This window comes from Cyprinus carpio, chromosome B14 (assembly GCF_018340385.1).
Source record: "Cyprinus carpio isolate SPL01 chromosome B14, ASM1834038v1, whole genome shotgun sequence".
In the NCBI taxonomy this organism is placed as follows: Eukaryota; Metazoa; Chordata; class Actinopteri; order Cypriniformes; family Cyprinidae; genus Cyprinus; species Cyprinus carpio.
The window spans coordinates 18096152-18115896 of record NC_056610.1 but is presented as its reverse complement, the minus strand read 5'-3'; the positions used below and the strand labels follow the sequence as shown (position 1 = coordinate 18115896).

The 19745-nt window shown below is 36.3% G+C and overlaps 2 protein-coding genes and 1 pseudogene across 2 annotated transcripts; all 3 read right to left on the bottom strand.

Moving 5' to 3' along the window:
- Window positions 1–4655: 4655 nt before the first annotated feature.
- On the bottom strand, window positions 4656–8905 carry LOC109081164 (Golgi-associated kinase 1B-like). The gene is made up of 4 exons (XM_019096163.2): window positions 7913–8905; window positions 6878–7086; window positions 6523–6749; window positions 4656–5706 (listed from the first exon to the last, which is right to left on the bottom strand). Exons 1-4 carry the CDS (start codon window positions 8712–8714, stop codon window positions 5499–5501), a joined length of 1446 nt encoding a protein of 481 aa, XP_018951708.1. The 5' UTR covers window positions 8715–8905; the 3' UTR covers window positions 4656–5498.
- Window positions 8906–9771: 866 nt separating this feature from the next.
- Window positions 9772–11502, bottom strand: LOC122139633 (transmembrane protein 144-like). The gene is made up of 3 exons (XM_042738312.1): window positions 11380–11502; window positions 11233–11286; window positions 9772–10053 (listed from the first exon to the last, which is right to left on the bottom strand). Exons 1-3 carry the CDS (start codon window positions 11458–11460, stop codon window positions 9883–9885), a joined length of 306 nt encoding a protein of 101 aa, XP_042594246.1. The 5' UTR covers window positions 11461–11502; the 3' UTR covers window positions 9772–9882.
- Window positions 11503–13445: 1943 nt separating this feature from the next.
- On the bottom strand, window positions 13446–17757 carry LOC122139692 (annotated as a pseudogene).
- Between the last annotated feature and the right edge of the window lie 1988 nt (window positions 17758–19745).

Genomic DNA, 19745 nt, shown 5'->3' with positions numbered 1-19745 from the left:
AAAAAAAAAAAAAAAAAAAAAAAAAAAAAAAAAACTCTACTCAATTCTTCTCCCAGGAGTTACCATCTTCCTTCATTATGGAGAGTACCACAACGCATGTGTATGCTTTCCTCTGCACGTAAACAAGGCACAGCGCATGCTCTGTCAGCAGCCCCACATGCATGCGTCATGGTAGTTTAATGTACATAATGGCGCAAATAAAAGCGCACAAAGGAAATATCAAAATAGTTCTTTTAATTATCCACAGAAGAGAAAGGGCACAACCAAACACAAATCCAAATCAAACATCAATAGCGGACAAAGGAATAAAGGAGAATACAGACTTTAAATAGTGAATGTAATCAGTGGGGAACAGGTGTGGGGCTAATTAATTAACCAAGCAAGAAAAGGAACATGACCAAATAAGGAAACTAAGTAAGAACAGAAGTCCATGATTGTGACAGGCGCTAGGGTGATGCAGATGGGAAGAATTGTTGAATAAAGTTGTTATTTTTGTTGTCTATGCTGGACATACTACGTTTCTGTGCCTTGACCATGGTAGTACCCTTGCTGTCTATGGAGGGTCAGAGAGCTCTCGGATTTCATCAAAAATATCTTAATTTGCGTTCCAAAGATGAACGAAGGTCTTACGCGTTTGGAACAGCATGAAGGATGAGTAATTAATGACCGAATTTTTATTTTTGGGTGAACTATCCCTTTAAAGCTTCTTCATAGGCCATACATGCCAATAAAGAATGCTTATTTTTAAGAATTTATGGTGCCAGGTGTGTCACATCAATAATATTTGTCTCAAGATGTGTGGTAACCATTTAAGTTTGACGTCATTAACATCCAAGCACTATATTTGATTTGATAGCTGTGACAAAATTTGCAGTAAATTATTATTTATGATTCATTTTCTGTCTGTTTGGAGCTTAGCATGCTGTACATGTTTACTATGAACTGTTGTTTCATGAAGAAGAACTGCATGAAGTTCCATGAAAAAAAAAAAAGAAAAGAAAATTGGGTTGGAACAACGTGAAGTTAAACAATTATGACCATATGTTAATTTGTGGTGAACTGTTCTTTTAAGATCAAGTCGATGTGTTTACTTACACCCAAATGAACTTTCATATGAGTTTCTGTGGTCAGGGAAGAGTTAAATGGCTTGCATCCTACTGTTAGATCTGACAGCTGCACACAGTCCCCAAAGAGAGATTATTTTTGACAAACTGAATGGAACAACTGAAGGAAACCTGGCTATCTGCCTCAGGCGTGTTGTGCTGTTTTAACACGCATGATAGCATCTTTCGAAACTAAAAACCCATGACCAACATGCATCTCAGCAAACATCAACAGTGGCACAACTGAAAACCTCCTTTATCTCATCACAAAGTGCATTTTCAGGCTATAACATGCTCTGATATTTGATTTAATCTCCTTTTTTTTTTAGCCCATCTGTTTTATTCATTTCATTTTTGGCTACACATAGACCATGTTAATGTTGAGCAAGACTCATATTCCAGATGGGAAACTGAGGGGGGATAATGTGCCCATGTTATGTCTAGAACTGCCTGTTTTTGTGCTGAGGTATGAGCTCTCATCGCTGCTTGTGTTCTATCTGATGCTTTCTACCCGTCAAACTCTTACTGTACATCTGTCTGCCAACCAGGTGAGATGTTGCTGGGGTGGTGTTGTCATAGCAACAATGAAAAGGAGGAAGAAAAAAGTTGAGCAGAAATGGAGCAGGTCATCTGGTGCAGACAAATGAAAGGAGGATTTTAGGACAAAAATGTGAGACGTCAGTATGGAAACAGTTGTGAGTTGATACGAATGACAAGCAATGTAATTAAAAACAAAATGTTTTGGGTATTAGAGTTACAAGAATTAAAGAAACAACATGGAAATGTCTTCTAAATTAATGTTTAGCTGTCTTTTATAAGTCTGGTTAAGGTCACAAGCTATGGGGGAAAATGGTGGTAATATCCTAGCAAAAGAAGTGATCAGAGAAACTGGTATAAAAGCTTCCTTGTTAGGATATGAAATGAGGGGAAGAAAAAATGGAAATGGTCCCTCAATGACATACACAGGGTGGCAAGCAACTTGGCATGTTCTTAAACTCGTCTGAGAAACAGACAGGAAGTGATTTGATTGGAATCATTGTGTCAACTGAAAGGAATTCCATTGCCCTTCAAACATTGAAATAAAATGAGGTCATATGTAAAATCAGTTCTCAAAAGATGCTTCTTTCCATTCCTATTATGGTATGCTGCATTTGATACGATGCAAACATCACTTCCCTGTGGATTTACAGTGAAAATTATTATTTTTTAATTCTGTACTACTATTTCTATCGAACATTCTATTGAGAAAACATCTGCAAGATGGAAAATTGCATTGTTTCAGTAGGGATGGCGAACATTGCCACTTGAGTGTTTCACAAGTGTTTGCATATCATCCAGATGAGCAGAGGTGATGACATTCCAAATGACCTGGCTTTGTCTGGCAAAGTGTGCGGCAAGACACAGCAAGTCTACTGTGCAGAGCAGAACATCTGAAATGCATTCTGGGTAGCACTGCCAAACTTTAATTATTTTCACACTTATGAAAGAACCCTTGAGCTTATGTCTGTGGGTAAGTATGTGTGTGTATTTTTTTAAAAGGGGTCACATTAGGCTCTGAGAATTAGGCAAATTAGAAAGGGAACAGCAAAGAAAGAAGACAGCTGAACTCAGCTGCACTCAAACTGAATGATTCTTAGCATGAAAATGAACGTAATAGCTGTTCAGGGGCTACAGTAAATACAGAACCAAATACTTTTAAAGTGATGAGTAAAATTTGATGACAAACTTTAAAGTTGGCTTGAAAAAAATGTGAAGATGTTTTAAAAGCTTGAAGTAGTTTTAAAGTTTAAAGTGTGAATGTTTGAAGACAATAAAGTCTATCAGAAAAACTGACAGACTGACAGATAGATAGAGATTAACACATTTATATCATGCTGTTAACGATTTTTACACAATAACTAGCATGTTGATAACGTTATTAACACACTGCTAGAATTATTTAACATCTTGCTAACACGATTTAACAAATTGTTAGCGTGATTTAACATGTTGCTAGCATGATTTAAAACTGTTAACATGCTGTTCTATCATGACAACTCTCGGAAGATATTACCATGGTAATAGAGAAGACATTGTCTTTGGTCTTGTATTTGGTCTTGGCAGAATGGATCTGCTATGCAGCTGCTGGAGGATTGCTGCTGCTGTTGGTTATTGCTGTTGTTGTAGATTATTGCTGCTGCTGGAAGCAAGTAGAGGAACTTGCTACTGCTGATGCATTCGGCAATACGGTGCTGTGAGTATTTAAGACATACTGCACAAAATAACCCATAGCAGATCTATACAGTTGGAGCACTGGGACAGTTGGTGGGTTTCAGAGGAACTCTGAATGCGCGCAGCAAAATGCTCAAGTGGATACTAACCAGCCATTTAAATGTAAAGCAGCAATTTCATTGGCTATGTTTGCAACATGAACCAATCAGCTTGTGCCAAGTCGTTTAATGCTGTGTATATCATCAGTTAGACTCATTAACCTGCGCCATCCAGAGTTTCGTGAAATAACTAGGTTTTTATCATGATTTGACGTTGTTAGTATGTTGCTAGCATGATTAGCATGTTCCTAACATGATTTAACATTGATATTGATAGCATCCTGTTAACATAATTTTGTTGTTAGCATGATTTAAACATGTTGTTAGCATGATTTAGTGCTTTGCTAGCACATTGCTAGCATGATTAGCATGTTTATAGCATGGTTATCATGTTGCTAGCATATTGTTAACATGTTTAACATGATTAACATGATTACATGTTATTAACATGTTAAGCAGGATTATCATGTTGCTAGAATGTTTCTAGCATGCTATTAGCATGATTTAAAACATTGTTAACATGCAGTTAACATGATTTAACATTTTAACATTAGCATTTTTCTAGCATGATTTGCATGTTGTTTGCATGTTTTCTAACATGTTAGCATGTCTTAGCATGATTAGCATGTTTTAGCATGATTAGTATGTTGCGAACAAGATAGATAGATAGATAGATAGATACTGTAGATAGAATGGAAGCTATATGCTTTATTATACAAAAGCCTCAGTAAAAGTCTATGAGTGACAAAAGGTTTGACCCTCTCAATGAAAGCCTATGGGATTTTTGTGGTTTTGATAGAAACCGGATCAATTAAAAAAAGATATAGCAACTAACTTCAGAACAGTCTTTAGGTCTGACCTGGCTTTGGTGGTTATAGCTCTAGGAGGAGATAATGACAAATATTAAGGCTCAGAATAATAAGAAGCAGCAGCAGCAGCTTAAATGGCACAGCTAACTGTAGATTAAATTGTTTTAATGCATGACGTGGAGGCCAAGTACCCCTGACGCCAAGCCGATTAATATACAATAGTTATAAAACTGACTTGGAACTACCTGTGCATTAAACAGTTTTAATGCATTCCTGCCAGCCAATCAGAATCGAGTGTTCAGACAGACCATGGTATAAAGTACTTTTCAAACCATTTCAAAGATTATAAGATTTTCTCAAAATTTACAAACAGTGGTGCTAAAAATTCATGTAATATTGAAATGATTTTGCGATGAACTGATATGTAACACTTATATTGGTATACGTTTATTTTTTACAAACGCAAACAACAGTAAAAAAATAAACACTTCAGAGAGCACAATGAATACTGCTATTCATATGAAAGAAGATTCATATCATCTTCACAGTGATCAATACAAGTGCAACATTAATAGATTTAACAATGATGCTGGAACATTCATCACAAACACCATCATCACAGAAGAAACGTGCAGATTATAGCAGAAATGTTCTTATAAAGCTGTATTGCAGATTGAAATTAATAACTTCATATTGAGCGGAACATGCATTGATAATAAAATTGGAATTAAAAGTGCTTCGGTATTGTTTGTGGAATAGCACTTACTCTATGACATAAAACTAAAATAGGTGTCGTGAGAAATTGCACTGCTCTCTGTGACAACCTTTCAGCTCTGTAAACACCAAAACAGACTAGCTGTGGGACATCGATGTGAAGCTAAACAAAAGATTCAGTTTGAGCATCAGATTGCTTACTGCAGGTTTGCTGACATGTCATTACTGGGCGGGATTTTGGACAGAAGAGGCAGTTGAATTCAGAAGCTAAGGCTGGTAGAAGTCCACGAAACATCATATCACTTACAGTGCCTTTAACTTGTGGAATGTTAGTGGTGCCAAAAATTAGCCCTGTAACTATCATTTCTTCTCCTCTTAAATGGGAGTAGCACTTACAACACCACAAAGTGCTGTTAATTTCTGTAGTGCATTGAATTTTGACTGAAAGAGCTTCAATTCAGCAGGTCTTCATTGGCACACTAATCTGTTGAAAACATCAACGTTCATTGGAAACCAAAAGGTTGGTGGCTTGTCTTACACATTGAAAGCTGAAGCTCCATCTGTCAAGAGTTCATAGGTACTACTTTAATCCCATGAGCATTAATGTACGTGAGCAAGACTTTGGCTCTTCTCTCAATTACGTCAATCAGTTTTTCAATGCCTTGACGGCCACCCTGACTGTCCCAGTACTGCTGGTCGAGAAACAGCGATTGCAGGAGCTTTTCCCTGAGACGCTGAGACCTCAACACTGACACAGGCTGATCTGGTAGTCTGAAAGGGAAAAAAAATATGAAAGAAATATGGTAATGCACTCCAAAATTATTAAAACAAACTAAGCTATCCACATCAAAATAATAATGATAATAAATAAATAAAAAAAAATTTTTTTTTCCATTTTCCATTTTCACAAACCCCTCAAACTAAATTGTTTTACTAACTTCCCTATTATGCAATACCCAGCTGTAATGCAGATAATGTGCAAGCAGTGATACTCAAACACAGCAATGGCCCATAATTTCTTTTGATTTATGTTACTGCACAAGTGAGCTTGCGTTCCCAGAGATATCACATTAGCAGCATTGCCAGCAGAATCCCTTAGCTCAGACAGCACGTGTCAGATTGTTGGCGTATGTATTTGCTTACGTCTTCAGTGCTGTTGTTGAGGTGTTGGCTTACTGAAAGCCCAAACTTGTGGCCTCACTGAAATGAATTCATTTGCAGTCTTAGTTACAGCAATTACAAACCACCTCAGATTGTCCAGTCCAGAAGACGCCCAAAATTATATTTTATTTAAAACCATTATAATGTCTATTTAAACCTGATAACCTGTGGTGACTTGTAAGTTAATCAAACAAACTGTAAGGATACATTTCTTTGAGGAAATAAGTTTGAAATTTCAATTAACTAAATCTTTAGCAATGCATTTTAATTGAAATTGAATACAGTTATGTGTGAACGATCTGTTTTTAAATAGAACATTTGCGCAGTATCTCTACAAAATCTTTGTGATTTTTGACACTTACAATATTATCATGATATCCAAATGAAAAATCAAGTTGTCATATTTGATCTCCAACTCTTACTCACTCTTTGATTCCCTCTAGTAGCCTGAAGTTCAGATTCCCCTCGTCTCGGTCAAAGTAGCCCTTATTGTTGAAGAAAACCAGGTGTTGTGGGTCATGTTTACGGTGGACTATGTGTCTCAGCTCTATGCCGTCCTTGTCTTTACATTCTTCATGGTGACCAAGCTCAACACAGGTGTCCTCTGGGCGAGGCTTGAATCCACAGCAGTTTTTATCTAGGCGTTCATAAATCTGAGAAGAAACAGTCTTTTTGCTTTAAAGATTTAAGGTAAAATAAAATGTTTCAGTTGTTTTTCTGAACAAATGTTGCTTAATCAACAAAGTTGCAATGCAGAAAGACACTGATAAAAGTGGAGTACCTGCAGGAGGAAATCAAAGACTACCAGCTTGCTCCATTCGTGGTGGTGGATGCTGGTGCAGCTCCACTCTGGTTTAGGTATGACACCCCGATGCCAGCACTTGTGTTTGAGGGAGGTTTGATATGAGCTCCAGTTCAACTTTTCAGAAGGTTGATCTACTACTGGGCTTAAAGAAGGGTCCCACAAAACCACTGGACAAGGCTGACCGTCTGAAACCAGATTAATACGTATACATTAAGTCAGCATCAGTCATACTTGCTTTGTCAATAGCTCATGGCAGCTTTTGGTTACACTGAAAAGGCTCCCAAATACAGAAACCCCAGTCTATAAAATCTGCACAGATTTAATTGCATTATATGGCAAATTAATAAAGCTTTCCTCAGACGTGGCTTCACTTTTTTAGCTATTTTGCAATGACTTTAAATCAAAATATGATTTAAAAAAAAAAGTAAATACCACTTGGTTTGATATTTTTAATCTAATGTACAGTAATTATACACCTTCCCTCGGTTTCACAGACAAGGCTTAATCCTATAGTCCCAGACTAAAATGCAATTCTGAGCTGTTTCAACTGAAAGAAAATTGAACTGACTGATCTTAAAATATATCAGTGCCTTTGTTTTGTCTCGATGCACATCAGATGCACATAGTGTGTTTTTTGTTGTTTGTTTGTTTGTTTTTCTAAGGCATGTTAATAAAAATTACTTAAACGTCCTAATTGAACTATGGCCTAATCCTGGTTTAGTCTAAGCCCTGTCTGTGAAACCGGGCCTTTAAATATGATGTAGGCTGTTTCTAAATACTTTTTTGGTATACTATATTCTTTACTAACTTAGTCCAAGAATAAATAAAATGCAGTGTCTGCTACTAAAATTATTAAATAAATACAATAAAACAAAATAAATATAAATAAAATACAATATAAATTATATAAACAGTGATAAATACATTTTAGTTAATTTTTTTTATTTTGTTTGTTTTATTTACAACTTTGGAAAAAAAAAAAAGGTTTTATACAGTGAACGCTACATGTACCTCCTAGAGAGTGGAATCGTCTGCTGACAGCTGGCAAAGTTCTGTTCAGTCCCAAGACCCTGTCCAGATGAAAGGCGAACACCTCACTCATGTCCAAGGGTCGCTTGACAATACCGCAACATTTACGACACTCATCAACATCGTTCGTGCCATTTGTCGCACTTTTAAATAAAATTAAAGAAGAGAAGCCCCGTGGTGCCACTTCATCGATTTGCGTAATTTTACAATCGGCTAGAAAGCGCATTGCAGTAATATCATCACTGCTGAACCATGGAGGAGCTTTTTCACTGTATATCCTTATAGTTGAATAACCAGTGCCACTGCCATCAAGCTCAGAATATCCCAGTCGTTTGTTAAGGGTGCTTGTATTGTGCCCCGCGTCCTTCGCCTTGCCCTGCGTGCCACTCTGCTGTCTCACTTTAACTTTCTTTCTCCGGAGTTTGGGTCGCACTGTGCCCCTGATGATGGCCGGTTTGTGCCGCTTAGATTTGAGTGTTATATATACCACATTAGACCTGGTCGGGCTCACAGACTCATTCACCTCCCCATCAGCGGGGTCCTGGTCATTTTTACTCTGAGAATAAACACTATTTCCAGTCCACAGATCAGGACGTTTGTCCTGGCGAGTAGACGTGCGGCTAACATGAACGGTGAAAAACAAATAAACAAAACACACTACAGCTATAATCAAATACTTCCGAAAGGCAGAATATTTCCAAAAGTTGCAGACTTTCAAAAACGATACTGACAAATAAATCAAAGAGAACCAGACATTTCCAGGGCGACTCGAATGCGTATCCATTGGTACGAGTGTCTGCGCATGATTAAGTCGATTTTCTTTTGGAATAGCGTTCGTTTCGTTCACATATTGAGCTCCAGATGGTCCACTCAGCGCAACCGCTCCAGCATGAGTGAGACAACTGCCCCGATGCCGGATCAGCTGAGATAACAGTCCCAAACTAACAATGTCGCCTGTCCTTACGCCACATCTGCATGCGCAAGAGACTAGAACGCTGTCATTACAAACCACAGTCACATTTTCCATACATATATATATATATATATATATACATATATATATATATATATATATATATATATATATATATATCTATATCTATATATATATATAAATAAGGCTGGTTTATGTTATGTATTTTTATTTTCTTAGTGAGGGTGAGCTTATCAAGTACCACTCTTGCTGGAAAACATAAGTTTCAGAAGGGTTTATGGCAGTTCTGACCAACAAAACCTTCGGCAACTAGCTTGGTCCAGCTGGGAGACCCTCTCCTTAATTCAGCAAACCATCTTGGGCTGATTTATTTTATTCTCCATTTTAACAACAACTGCTGATAAACTACAAAACAGGAAAGCTCATTAACCAGGTCTGTCAGGAAGACCTTAAAAATGAATTACAATAGCATATTCCGCCAGGAAGAAGTTGCTTGTGCACACCTGCCTGTAAACAATGTTGTTTTGACATGTTCTGTACTTGAATTTACTGGTGTCAATCAGTAAAGCAATAAGATGTAATAATAATGGGCTCCAGTAAAGACAACAGGATACAGGAACAACAGTGTAAACTATGTAGTCATTTATGTACACATCAGGAATGCATTGTTTTGAACTGTAGCACTTCAGACTGGACTCTAAATTATATAGACCTATCTTTATAAGTGCTTGTCCAACCTTTGTCAGTCTGTCTTCTGAGGGTGTTATTGGAGAGATAATAAACTCATGAAAATTCATCAGTCAAAAAAATAAATAAATAATAATTCTTGGACACAAATGAAAATCTTCAGATTCAGTTGAGAAAATACAACTAATATAAACACAAAGCTATATACACAGCCTATAGCCAGAAAGGGGAAACCATTTAATTCAAATATGTGTGAACTTACACAACACCTAGAATTAATTCTGATAGCAATTAAAATGCTAGAGCAGAAACGTGGAAATCACATCAAGGGCTACAAAGCAACTGCAGAGGCCTTATGCAAGTTTGGCTTAAAACCTGATCCACCATTGCCATCTTGTGGTAACATAACATAAAGACTCAAATCTTTGAATAGGGGGTTAACAGGGAGCCAGCCAGAACAACACAAGTAGCCAAAGCAAAGAGCAGCAAGTTCCCAATTTCCCTGAGGAAATATATCAGTTTGTTAGAACAGCCTAAGGAGAAATCGACTCTAATTAATTTCTTTATTATTACGAGTAATGAATCAAAAAAAAAAAAAGTTTCGTTATTGTGTCATTCACTTTCACGGACTTTTAAATGAAATGTTCCCACCTGGTGGAATGACCTGCCCAACTCAATCCGAGCAGCTGAGTCCTTAGCCATCTTCAAAAATCGGCATAAAACACATATCTTCCATCTTTATTTGACCCTCTAACTCTAGCACTCAATATTCGAATTCTATTCTTAAACAAACAAACAAAAAAAAAAAAAACTTGTCCCTTTTTTGACTTTGCACTCTATTAATTTACTAACTGTTTCGTTTCTTAAAAAAAAAAAAACCTAACACTAGCTTTTCTAATCTTTTGGTTTTCTTTTTATTATATAATAATAATAATAATAATAATAATAATAATAATAATAATAATAATAATAATAAAACTTGCTACCAGTGGCGGCTCCTGGGTTTTAAAATAGAGGAGGCACACTAATTGTATTGGTCTGGGATCCCTGGTTTCTTTTCTCAACACTTCTCAGCGCTGAAAGGGAACACTCGATGCTTATTGGCTATTTTTTTCCCCCAACTGAGGCACGAGAGCTCAACTCTCCCCTCCCCTTCTCTGTCACCTAGCGGTTGTAATTAGGCTACATCAGCAGATTCGGCACATTCGCGATAGAAAAGTGGCGCTTTCCAACTTCAGTAACATGTCATGGTATTACAGCTGTGAAATTACAAACACGAAAATAAATACACATTATGAGACATCAACTGAAATGAATTTTAATTTTATTAACTTTAAATAATCCTCCTTTCATTTTCACCTCAAAATTTTGGTGAGCCGCCACTGCTTGCTACGTGTACTGCGTTAAGATAACTGAGACTTGATATAGCACTTGCATATAATTGCTGTTTTGTTGATTGCTTCCATTGTCCTCATTTGTAAGCCGCTTTGGATAAAAGCGTCTGCTAAATGACTAAATGTAAATGTAAAAACAATATCCGTTTCAATACATTGTGTTCTCTGAGGTTAAATAAACAAACAAACTGTACACACTCAAGTTCAGTTGAAAAAGTGTCAAGCTAGGTCGTATCAAAATGCCATCTGAAACACTGAATGAATACAAATAGCTGTATGTTACCTACTTTGACCTCTTTAAATACCACACTTCCCCACAGAGCAGCTACTAAGCCATAACCCTAAAAGCAAAGTAGAACACACTATCATTACATACGATTTGCAATGCAAGGTGAATGAGGGCATGAAAGATTTTTTTTTTTCATGATACTTACAGCATTAATTATAGGGAATGTGATCACTGCACTAAGGTAGTAATTTGCCATAAGCCAGGCATATGTGGCTGATCCCCACATCAGACCACTCAAAAAACCTGCACGGAAGATCTTACTTAAACACAGGAACTCAATGTCTGAATGTACACTGTACATACATACACACACATACATACATATACACATACATTGATCCCCACATCAGACCACTCATATATATATATATATGATATATATATATATATATATATTATTATATATATATGTGTGTGTGTAGATGTGGTGTCTATAGTCACAACTGTGAGATGTTACTACAAGCAACATGGGTCCTTTCATCCAGTTAAAATAAAGACGATGCAATAGAAAGCACATTAATTTATCAGGTAAGATGCTCTCGGGGATGCATCCGATGCCTGTTCTTCATGGACTGCACAGTAAGCAAAAGAAAATACACTGTGGGCTTGTGAGGGAAAATTGCCACTGTCCTGGGCAAAGCCAGTCAGTCAGTTTCTGTAAATGGGACCTCGTGCGAAAAAAAAGAAAAATGTATATATATGTATCCATATGTATTAATATATATATAAAGGTATAGATATAATATAGATATAGAGAATAGAATATTATATATATTCTATGTAGTAGGTATGTATGTGGTTGTTAATAATATATATGTCTAATATATATATTTATTATTAATTATACTGTATAGTATATGTATGATATATTAATCTGTATCTTCTTTATATATATATATTATGTATATATATATATATAATGGTATATATCTATATATAATATTATGTTATATATCTGTTATTAATCATCTAGGTGTACTTATATAGAATATGTGATGTATATTATATACTATATCATATATACATATAATATATTATATATTGTATAGATCTATATATGGTGTGTATTATATATATATATATCTACTATATCTATATAATAATGTGTATATATATCATGTAATACGTACTATACTCTAATTATATATGTGTGTATATAGGTATATATATCTCTATCTATACATATATATATATATAGATAATCTATATATACTGATACACATACATGTAATAGTATATATATACGTTGTAATAATATAGATATATATTATATATTTACTATATATATATATATAGTATACATATATACCACTAGATATATCATGTATGTATTATAAGTATGTATGATAATAGCTATATATATATATAATATATATATACTAGGCCCATAAGTGTTTTTATTTTAACATATCTCATTAAGCGGTAGTACACCGGCATGTCCACTTTTAATCTAACAATATACACATACCATTCTGACTGGAAACCAGTGAACATACCTGGATTGGTTGGGGCATGGACTTTAATAAAAGAAAAACAGGCAACAAAAGCAGAACAGAACCCGTAGGACACTGAAAATACAGAGCCAAAACTGCAGGCCACTGTAAAAACAAGAGGATCATTATGGCCAATTCCAATGCAGATTGATCGTTATCATCACCATATTTTACAATACACGACTCTACAAAAACTAGGATCAACACTGACATACCATAGATGTACATTCAAAACGGTAATATAAACAAAATGCCATTGATTACCAACCCCACACCCAAACAAAGCAAGTGCAGATATTTTAGAACAGAAGCCATCAAACCTCAGACTTTCCAGTACAGTGTTTGATGGAAAGAAATATGAGAGAAAACTGCAAAAAGAATGGAACTTAGGGCCTACAAAACCTTCCAATACTCTCTTGCTCTTTGGTAAAATTGGTCCACCATGAATCACTGGGGTTTGTGCTCGGTTGGATTCAACTCTCTGAAGACAGTCCGTTGTGAATGCCATGCATGCACAAAATCTCAGCAAAGATTTGTGTATCCAAGACATAATACACAAAACATTTTTTTTTTTTTTTTTTTTTTTTTTTTTTTGATTTTTCTGCCATAAAACAATCATAATAGCTCTTAATGAGGAAAAAGCCCTAACAAACTCTTACCCTATCATCAATCAACAAAGGCCATGGATAGGCAGAATGTGGCGTTTATGAAAATCACTTTAGCACAAGAAGAATATGATGGCAACTGAAAACAAGAGAATGATTGTGTTGCACACAAAAAACTGTACCACAAGGGTTCTCTCTCACAATAAATAAAAGGTAAGGATGTTTTTATTCCATATCCCCATAAAAATCAGATGGAAACTGTGCATCCAATACCAAAATGACTTCATGTCTAGGAGGCGATTTATCATGCCTTAAACATAGTATATTCCATTTTCAATTTCAGAGAAACTTTTTAGGCGAGTTAAAGACTATGACTCTAGCATGGTCACTCCGTGTATCGCTCAGTCCTCAAAAATGATCTTTGTGAGGGGGGGTAACTCCTAAGTGAACTAGAAAACATTTTAAGGATGGAAACTCTTGTCACCCATAATTAAATCAGTGTGCCTGCAGCATTTTTCTTTCCATGGCCGGTGGGTTTTGGCGATCCTTTGGAGGACGACAAATAGTTATTAAATAAAAATAAAATTTCAGCCTTCATTAACCAAAGCAAATATCCTTTTAATGGTCTGCCTTCAAATACTATTTGCAACACACTACTGGCTTAAGGATATCACATGCCTACTATATAATGACGTTAGCAGACAACAGGCCAGCTCTCAAAATAACTTGTGTATTGGTTTGTGGTACATTCCTCTGGCTTCAAGACCAAAACCAGCCAAACCTTGAAAGGAATTAATTAGAGGTAACTTCCACCGCTTGCTTTAATTAAAAACATTAATAACGACTTTAAACAATAAGGTCCCATTATCTTACACCAACAATGAGAAGTTACATTATTAATCTTTGGTTAAAGTTAATGACAATACAACTGTTTATTGTTAGTTTATTCGTTTAGCTCAGGTCAATAATAATACAAATATTAGCATGTACACCTTTTATTTTTTTAATCATGCCTGTTTACTCATGTTGGAATTTACATGAGATTTAATAAATACTTAAGAAAGCACTTTTTTGAGTCAAGAACCATGTTAACAAAGTAGTTAAACTAAATAGTTAACAAATGGAACCTTCAAATATAAGTATTACGGTCTTAAAACCCTATTTTTAAAACGTCTTTCTGCGTCTAAATTTCAGAAAAGGGCATGCAAAATCAAACATTCAGATCACAGAACTTGTTTTACTGATATTAAAGATGAGCTCACGTTAAAAGAAGCACAAACAATGTTTAAAAATATGTCAAAGATCCCCCCGGTCATCTTAAGCTGCTTAACATTGCATTTTTAGCAATTGATGTAAGCTGCATTAAAGGAAAAAAAAAAAATTGGTGCGGGTTCTCAGATTTTCTCAGCAAAAGTTCTCAGTTTGGCTCGTGGTCACCATGTGGACGGCTTACCCACTCAAATGGCAATAAACTAGCCTGGGGCCAGCATGGAAATCCATGTTCCAAAGTTTTACATCAGGAAATTCAGTTCGTACACGAGGTGTTAAGCCCGCTTCTGGGCAAACATCCGAAGGCTTAACCATGAGCTTGTCCATACAATTGCAATCCATTGGAATCCCAAAGCAAAATATCCACAATTCCACAGAGCCAATAATACTAGTCACAACTGGGACTGCTGTTATAGTTACTGAGAGGTTAAATCTGTTTACAACATAAAAAAGGTATATATAAAACACAGGTTTCTCACTAACAAATAGGATTTACCAGTCGGCCCAAAGTGCTCCTCCAAGCATAGCAGCAGGATCGGGCTATGGGGGTGCGAACAATGGTCCGTAACCAGTCCAACAAACCAGATAATATAGCTGAACAGGAAATCCACCGAAAAAAAAATTCCTGTAAACGACAACAGATTTTCGTCAAAAGGTCATTCAAATGTAGGCTTGAAGCATAAAAGTTAAACTCACCATCTCCAGTATTAACTGTTTTAACAGGAACAAAATAACTTCCGTACAAAAGCACTGCAATCACCAGCCAAAAGCATAAGTTGTGTCTGTACTACTTTGTTGGCTTTTTTTTTCATAGAGGACAAGGCGCTAGGTATAAAACACTTAAGGTTGACACACACTGTTCTGTATGTTTCAAAAAGCTAAAAACCTTCAGCAATAGAGCGACTGTTATTTTTCTAAGCACACTGCAATTGCCAAGCCCAAACACCCAGAGGTGACGCAGTTCAACAATAATCAATCAACATATTTCACTTTGTTGTTAATATTTAAGATTTAAATATATGTACCGTCACTGACATGTGCTACGCCTCTTACAACAAAAAGCACAATTACAGCTAGTAAAGCCATCAGTCGGCCTATTTATTTGGGGCCTTATTTAGAAATAGCACTACATTTTGTTATTGTGGCAAATGCATGACGCATTGAGGCGGTTGTGTGAAACCAGGGTCTTAATTGGCCCCACTACTTCCACTACTAACCATCAGGGTGTTGTAGGGTAGGCCTACTACTTTTATTTAGGAGCTCATTCCACCATTTACTGTCATTAGAGTTTATTACCTACATAAATTGAATGGTGACTTAAGCTAATCTGGCAAGCTCTCCTTTTGTGTTCCAGAGAAGAAATCTACGGGTTTGTAAAAGGGTATAAAAATATACATACTAATATTTTGGGGTGAGTATTGCTTGAAATTGAACGCAGTTTCCAACAGCTCCACTAGATGGAGATTGCGTTCCGCTGTTTTGATTCCGCCGCCTTTGCGCAATAAGGAGGCGTAGCCAATCACATGATGTTGGCCACATCCCAAATTCTGAATATGCAAAGCAGAAAAGAAGTCCAACAACACTGCTCTTTAGCACAACCCCGATTAGCTTAACCACTGACGTGAGTTAAGATATATATTATGTATTTCCTGTATTGAAACCGTTCCTTTTGAATGGAAATGTTGAAATGTGATGTAAAGGTAATAGAAGCCTACACCTAGACTGACTGAGTAATTACTGGAAGTAGTAGACCGTGAAAATTTCTTGACATTAATTACCCTTTTTTTGTAAAGTCATCAGACTATTTCTGCTTTTGTTTCAGCATTTTAACTGTCATAAATGTTCTATCTCTGCAAGACCACAGTCCACTGTCTCAAAAAGTGTGTCGTTGCCAGGAAACTGGGGGAAGTAAGGACATAACAGGAAATGTATTGTTGTAGCATAAAAAAAGTCCCTAATGCTCACCATCGATGCATTTATTTGACAACAACACAGTAAAAACGTATTGGGAAATAATATTACCATTTGTAAACACAGCATGATACTTAAGAAATCCTGCTATATGTGGATTTGGTGCTCAAGAAAATACATTTTTATTTTCAGTGTTCAAAACTGCACTGTTGTGTTGCATAATATATCAAGGAAACCGTGATGCATTTAGGATTCTTTTGATCAATAGAAATACAGCATTTATTTAAAATTAGGGAAATCTTTCATAAAATTATATAAACAGTGATAAATACATTTTAGGTACATTGTTTGTTTTATTTACAACTTTGGAAAAAAAAAAAGGTTTTATACAGTGAACGCTACATGTACCTCCTAGAGAGTGGAATCGTCTGCTGGACAGCTGGCAAAGTATCTGTTCAGTCCCAAGACCCTGTCCAGATGAAAGGCGAACACCTCACTCTGTCCAAGGGGTCGCTTGACAATACCGCAACATTTACGACACTCATCAACATCGTTCGTGCCATTTGTCGCACTTTTAAATAAAATTAAAGAAGAGAAGCCCCGAGGTGCCACTTCATACGATTTGCGTAATTTTTACAATCGGCTAGAAAAGCGCATTGCAGTAATATCATCACTGCTGAACCATGGAGGAGCTTTTTTTTTTTTTTTTCAATGTAATATCCTTATAGTTGAATAACCAGTGTCACTGCCATCAAGCTCATGAATATCCCAGTCGTTTTGTTAAGGGTGCTTGTAGTTGTGCCCCGCGTTCCTTCGCCTTGCCCTGCGTGCCACTCTGCTCGTCTCAACTTTAACTTTCTTTCTCCGGAGTTTGGGGTCGCACGTGCCCCTGATGATGGCCAGGTTTGTGCCGCTTAGATTTGAGTGTTATATTACCACATTAGACCTGGTCGGGCTCACAGACTCATTCACCTCCCCATCAGCGGGGTCCTGGTCATTTTACTCCTGAGAATAAACACTATTTCCAGTCGGGGGACCACAGATCAGGACGTTTGTCATGGCGAGTGGACGTGCGACTAACATGAAACGGTGAAAAACAAATAAAAACAAACACACTACAGCTATCAAATCAAATACTTCCGAAAGGCAGAATATTTCCAAAAGTTGCAGACTTTCAAAAACGATACCTGACAAATAAATCAAAGAGAACCAGACATTTCCAGGGCGACTCGAATGCGTATCCATTGGTAACGAGTGTCCTGCGCATGATTAAGTCGATTTTCTTTTGGAATAGCGTTCGTTTCGTTCACATATTGAGCTCCAGATGGTCCGCTCAGCGCAACCGCTCAGCATCACAATGAGTGAGCCCCAACTGCCCGATGCCGGATCCAGCTGAGATAAAGATCCCAAACTAACAATGTCGCCTGTCCTTACGCCACATCTGCATGCGCAAGAGACTAGAACGCTGTCATTACAAACCACAGTCCCACATTTTCCATACATATACATATATATATATATACATATTAGCTATACATATATATATATATATATATATTATATATACTATATAGATATAGATACATAGGCATGGTTTATGGTTATGTATTTTTATTTCTTAGTGAGGTGTGAGCTTATCAAGTACCACTCTTGCTGGAAAACATAAGTTTCAGAAGGGTTTATGGCAGTTCTGACCAACAAAACCTTCGGCAACTAGCTTGGTCCAGCTGGGAGACCCTCTCCTTAATTCAGCAAACCATCTTGGGCTGATTTATTTTATTCTCCATTTTAACAACAACTGCTGATAAACTACAAAACAGGAAAGCTCATTAACCAGGTCTGTCAGGAAGACCTTAAAAATGAATTACAAATAGACATATTCCACCAGGAAGAAGTTGCTTGTGCACACCTGCCTGTAAACAATGTTGTTTTGACATGTTCTGTACTTGAATTTACTGGTGTCAATCAGTAAAGCAATCAAGATGTAATAAATAATGGGCTCCAGTAAAGACAACAGGATACAGGAACAACAGTGTACAACACTATGTAGTCATTTATGTACACATCAGGAATGCATTGTTTTTGAACTGTAGCACTTCAGACTGGACTCTAAATTATATAGACCTATCTTTATAAGTGCTTGTCCAACCTTTGTCAGTCTGTCTTCTGAGGGTCTTATTGGAGAGATAATAAACTCATGAAAATTCATCAGTCAAAAAAATAAATAAATAATAATTCTTGGACACAAATGAAAATCTTCAGATTCAGTTGAGAAAATACAACAAATATAAACACAAAGCTATATACATAGCCTATAGCCAGAAAGGGGAAACCATTTAATTCAAATATGTGTGAACTTACACAACACCTAGAATTAATCTTATGATAGCAATTCAAATGCTAGAGCAGAAACGTGGAAAATCACATCAAGGGCTACAAAGCAACTGCAGAGGCCTTATGCAAGTTTGGCTTACAAACCTGATCCACCATTGCCATCTTGTGGTAACATAACATAAAGACTCAAATCTTTGAATAGGGGGTTAACAGGGAGCCAGCCAGAACAACACAAGAAGCCAAAGCAAAGAGCAGCAAGTTCCCAATTCCCTGAGGAAATAAAATCAGTTTGTTAGAACAGCCTAAGGAGAAATCGACTCTAATTAATTTCTTTATTATTACGAGTAATGAATCAAAAAAAAAAAAAAGTTTCGTTATTGTGTCATTCACTTTCACGGACTTTTAAATTGAATGTTCCCACCTGGTGGAATGACCTGCCCAACTCAATCCGAGCAGCTGAGTCCTTAGCCATCTTCAAAAATCGGCATAAAAACACATATCTTCCATCTTTATTTGACCCTCTAACTCTAGCACTCAATATTCGAATTCTATTCTTAAACAAACAAACAAAAAAAAAAACTTGTCCCTTTTTTGACTTGCACTCTATTAATTTACTAACTGTTTCGTTTCTTAAAAAAAAAACTAACACTAGCTTTTCTAATCTTTTGGTTTTCTTTTTATTATATAATAATAATAATAATAATAATAATAATAATAATAATAATAATAATAATAATAATAATAAAACTTGCAACCAGTGGTGGCTCCTGGGTTTTAAAATAGAGGAGGCACACTAATTGTATTGGTCTGGGATCCCTGGTTTCTTTTCTCAACACTTCTCAGCGCTGAAAGGGAACACTCGATGCTTATTGGCTATTTTTTTCCCCCAACTGAGGCAC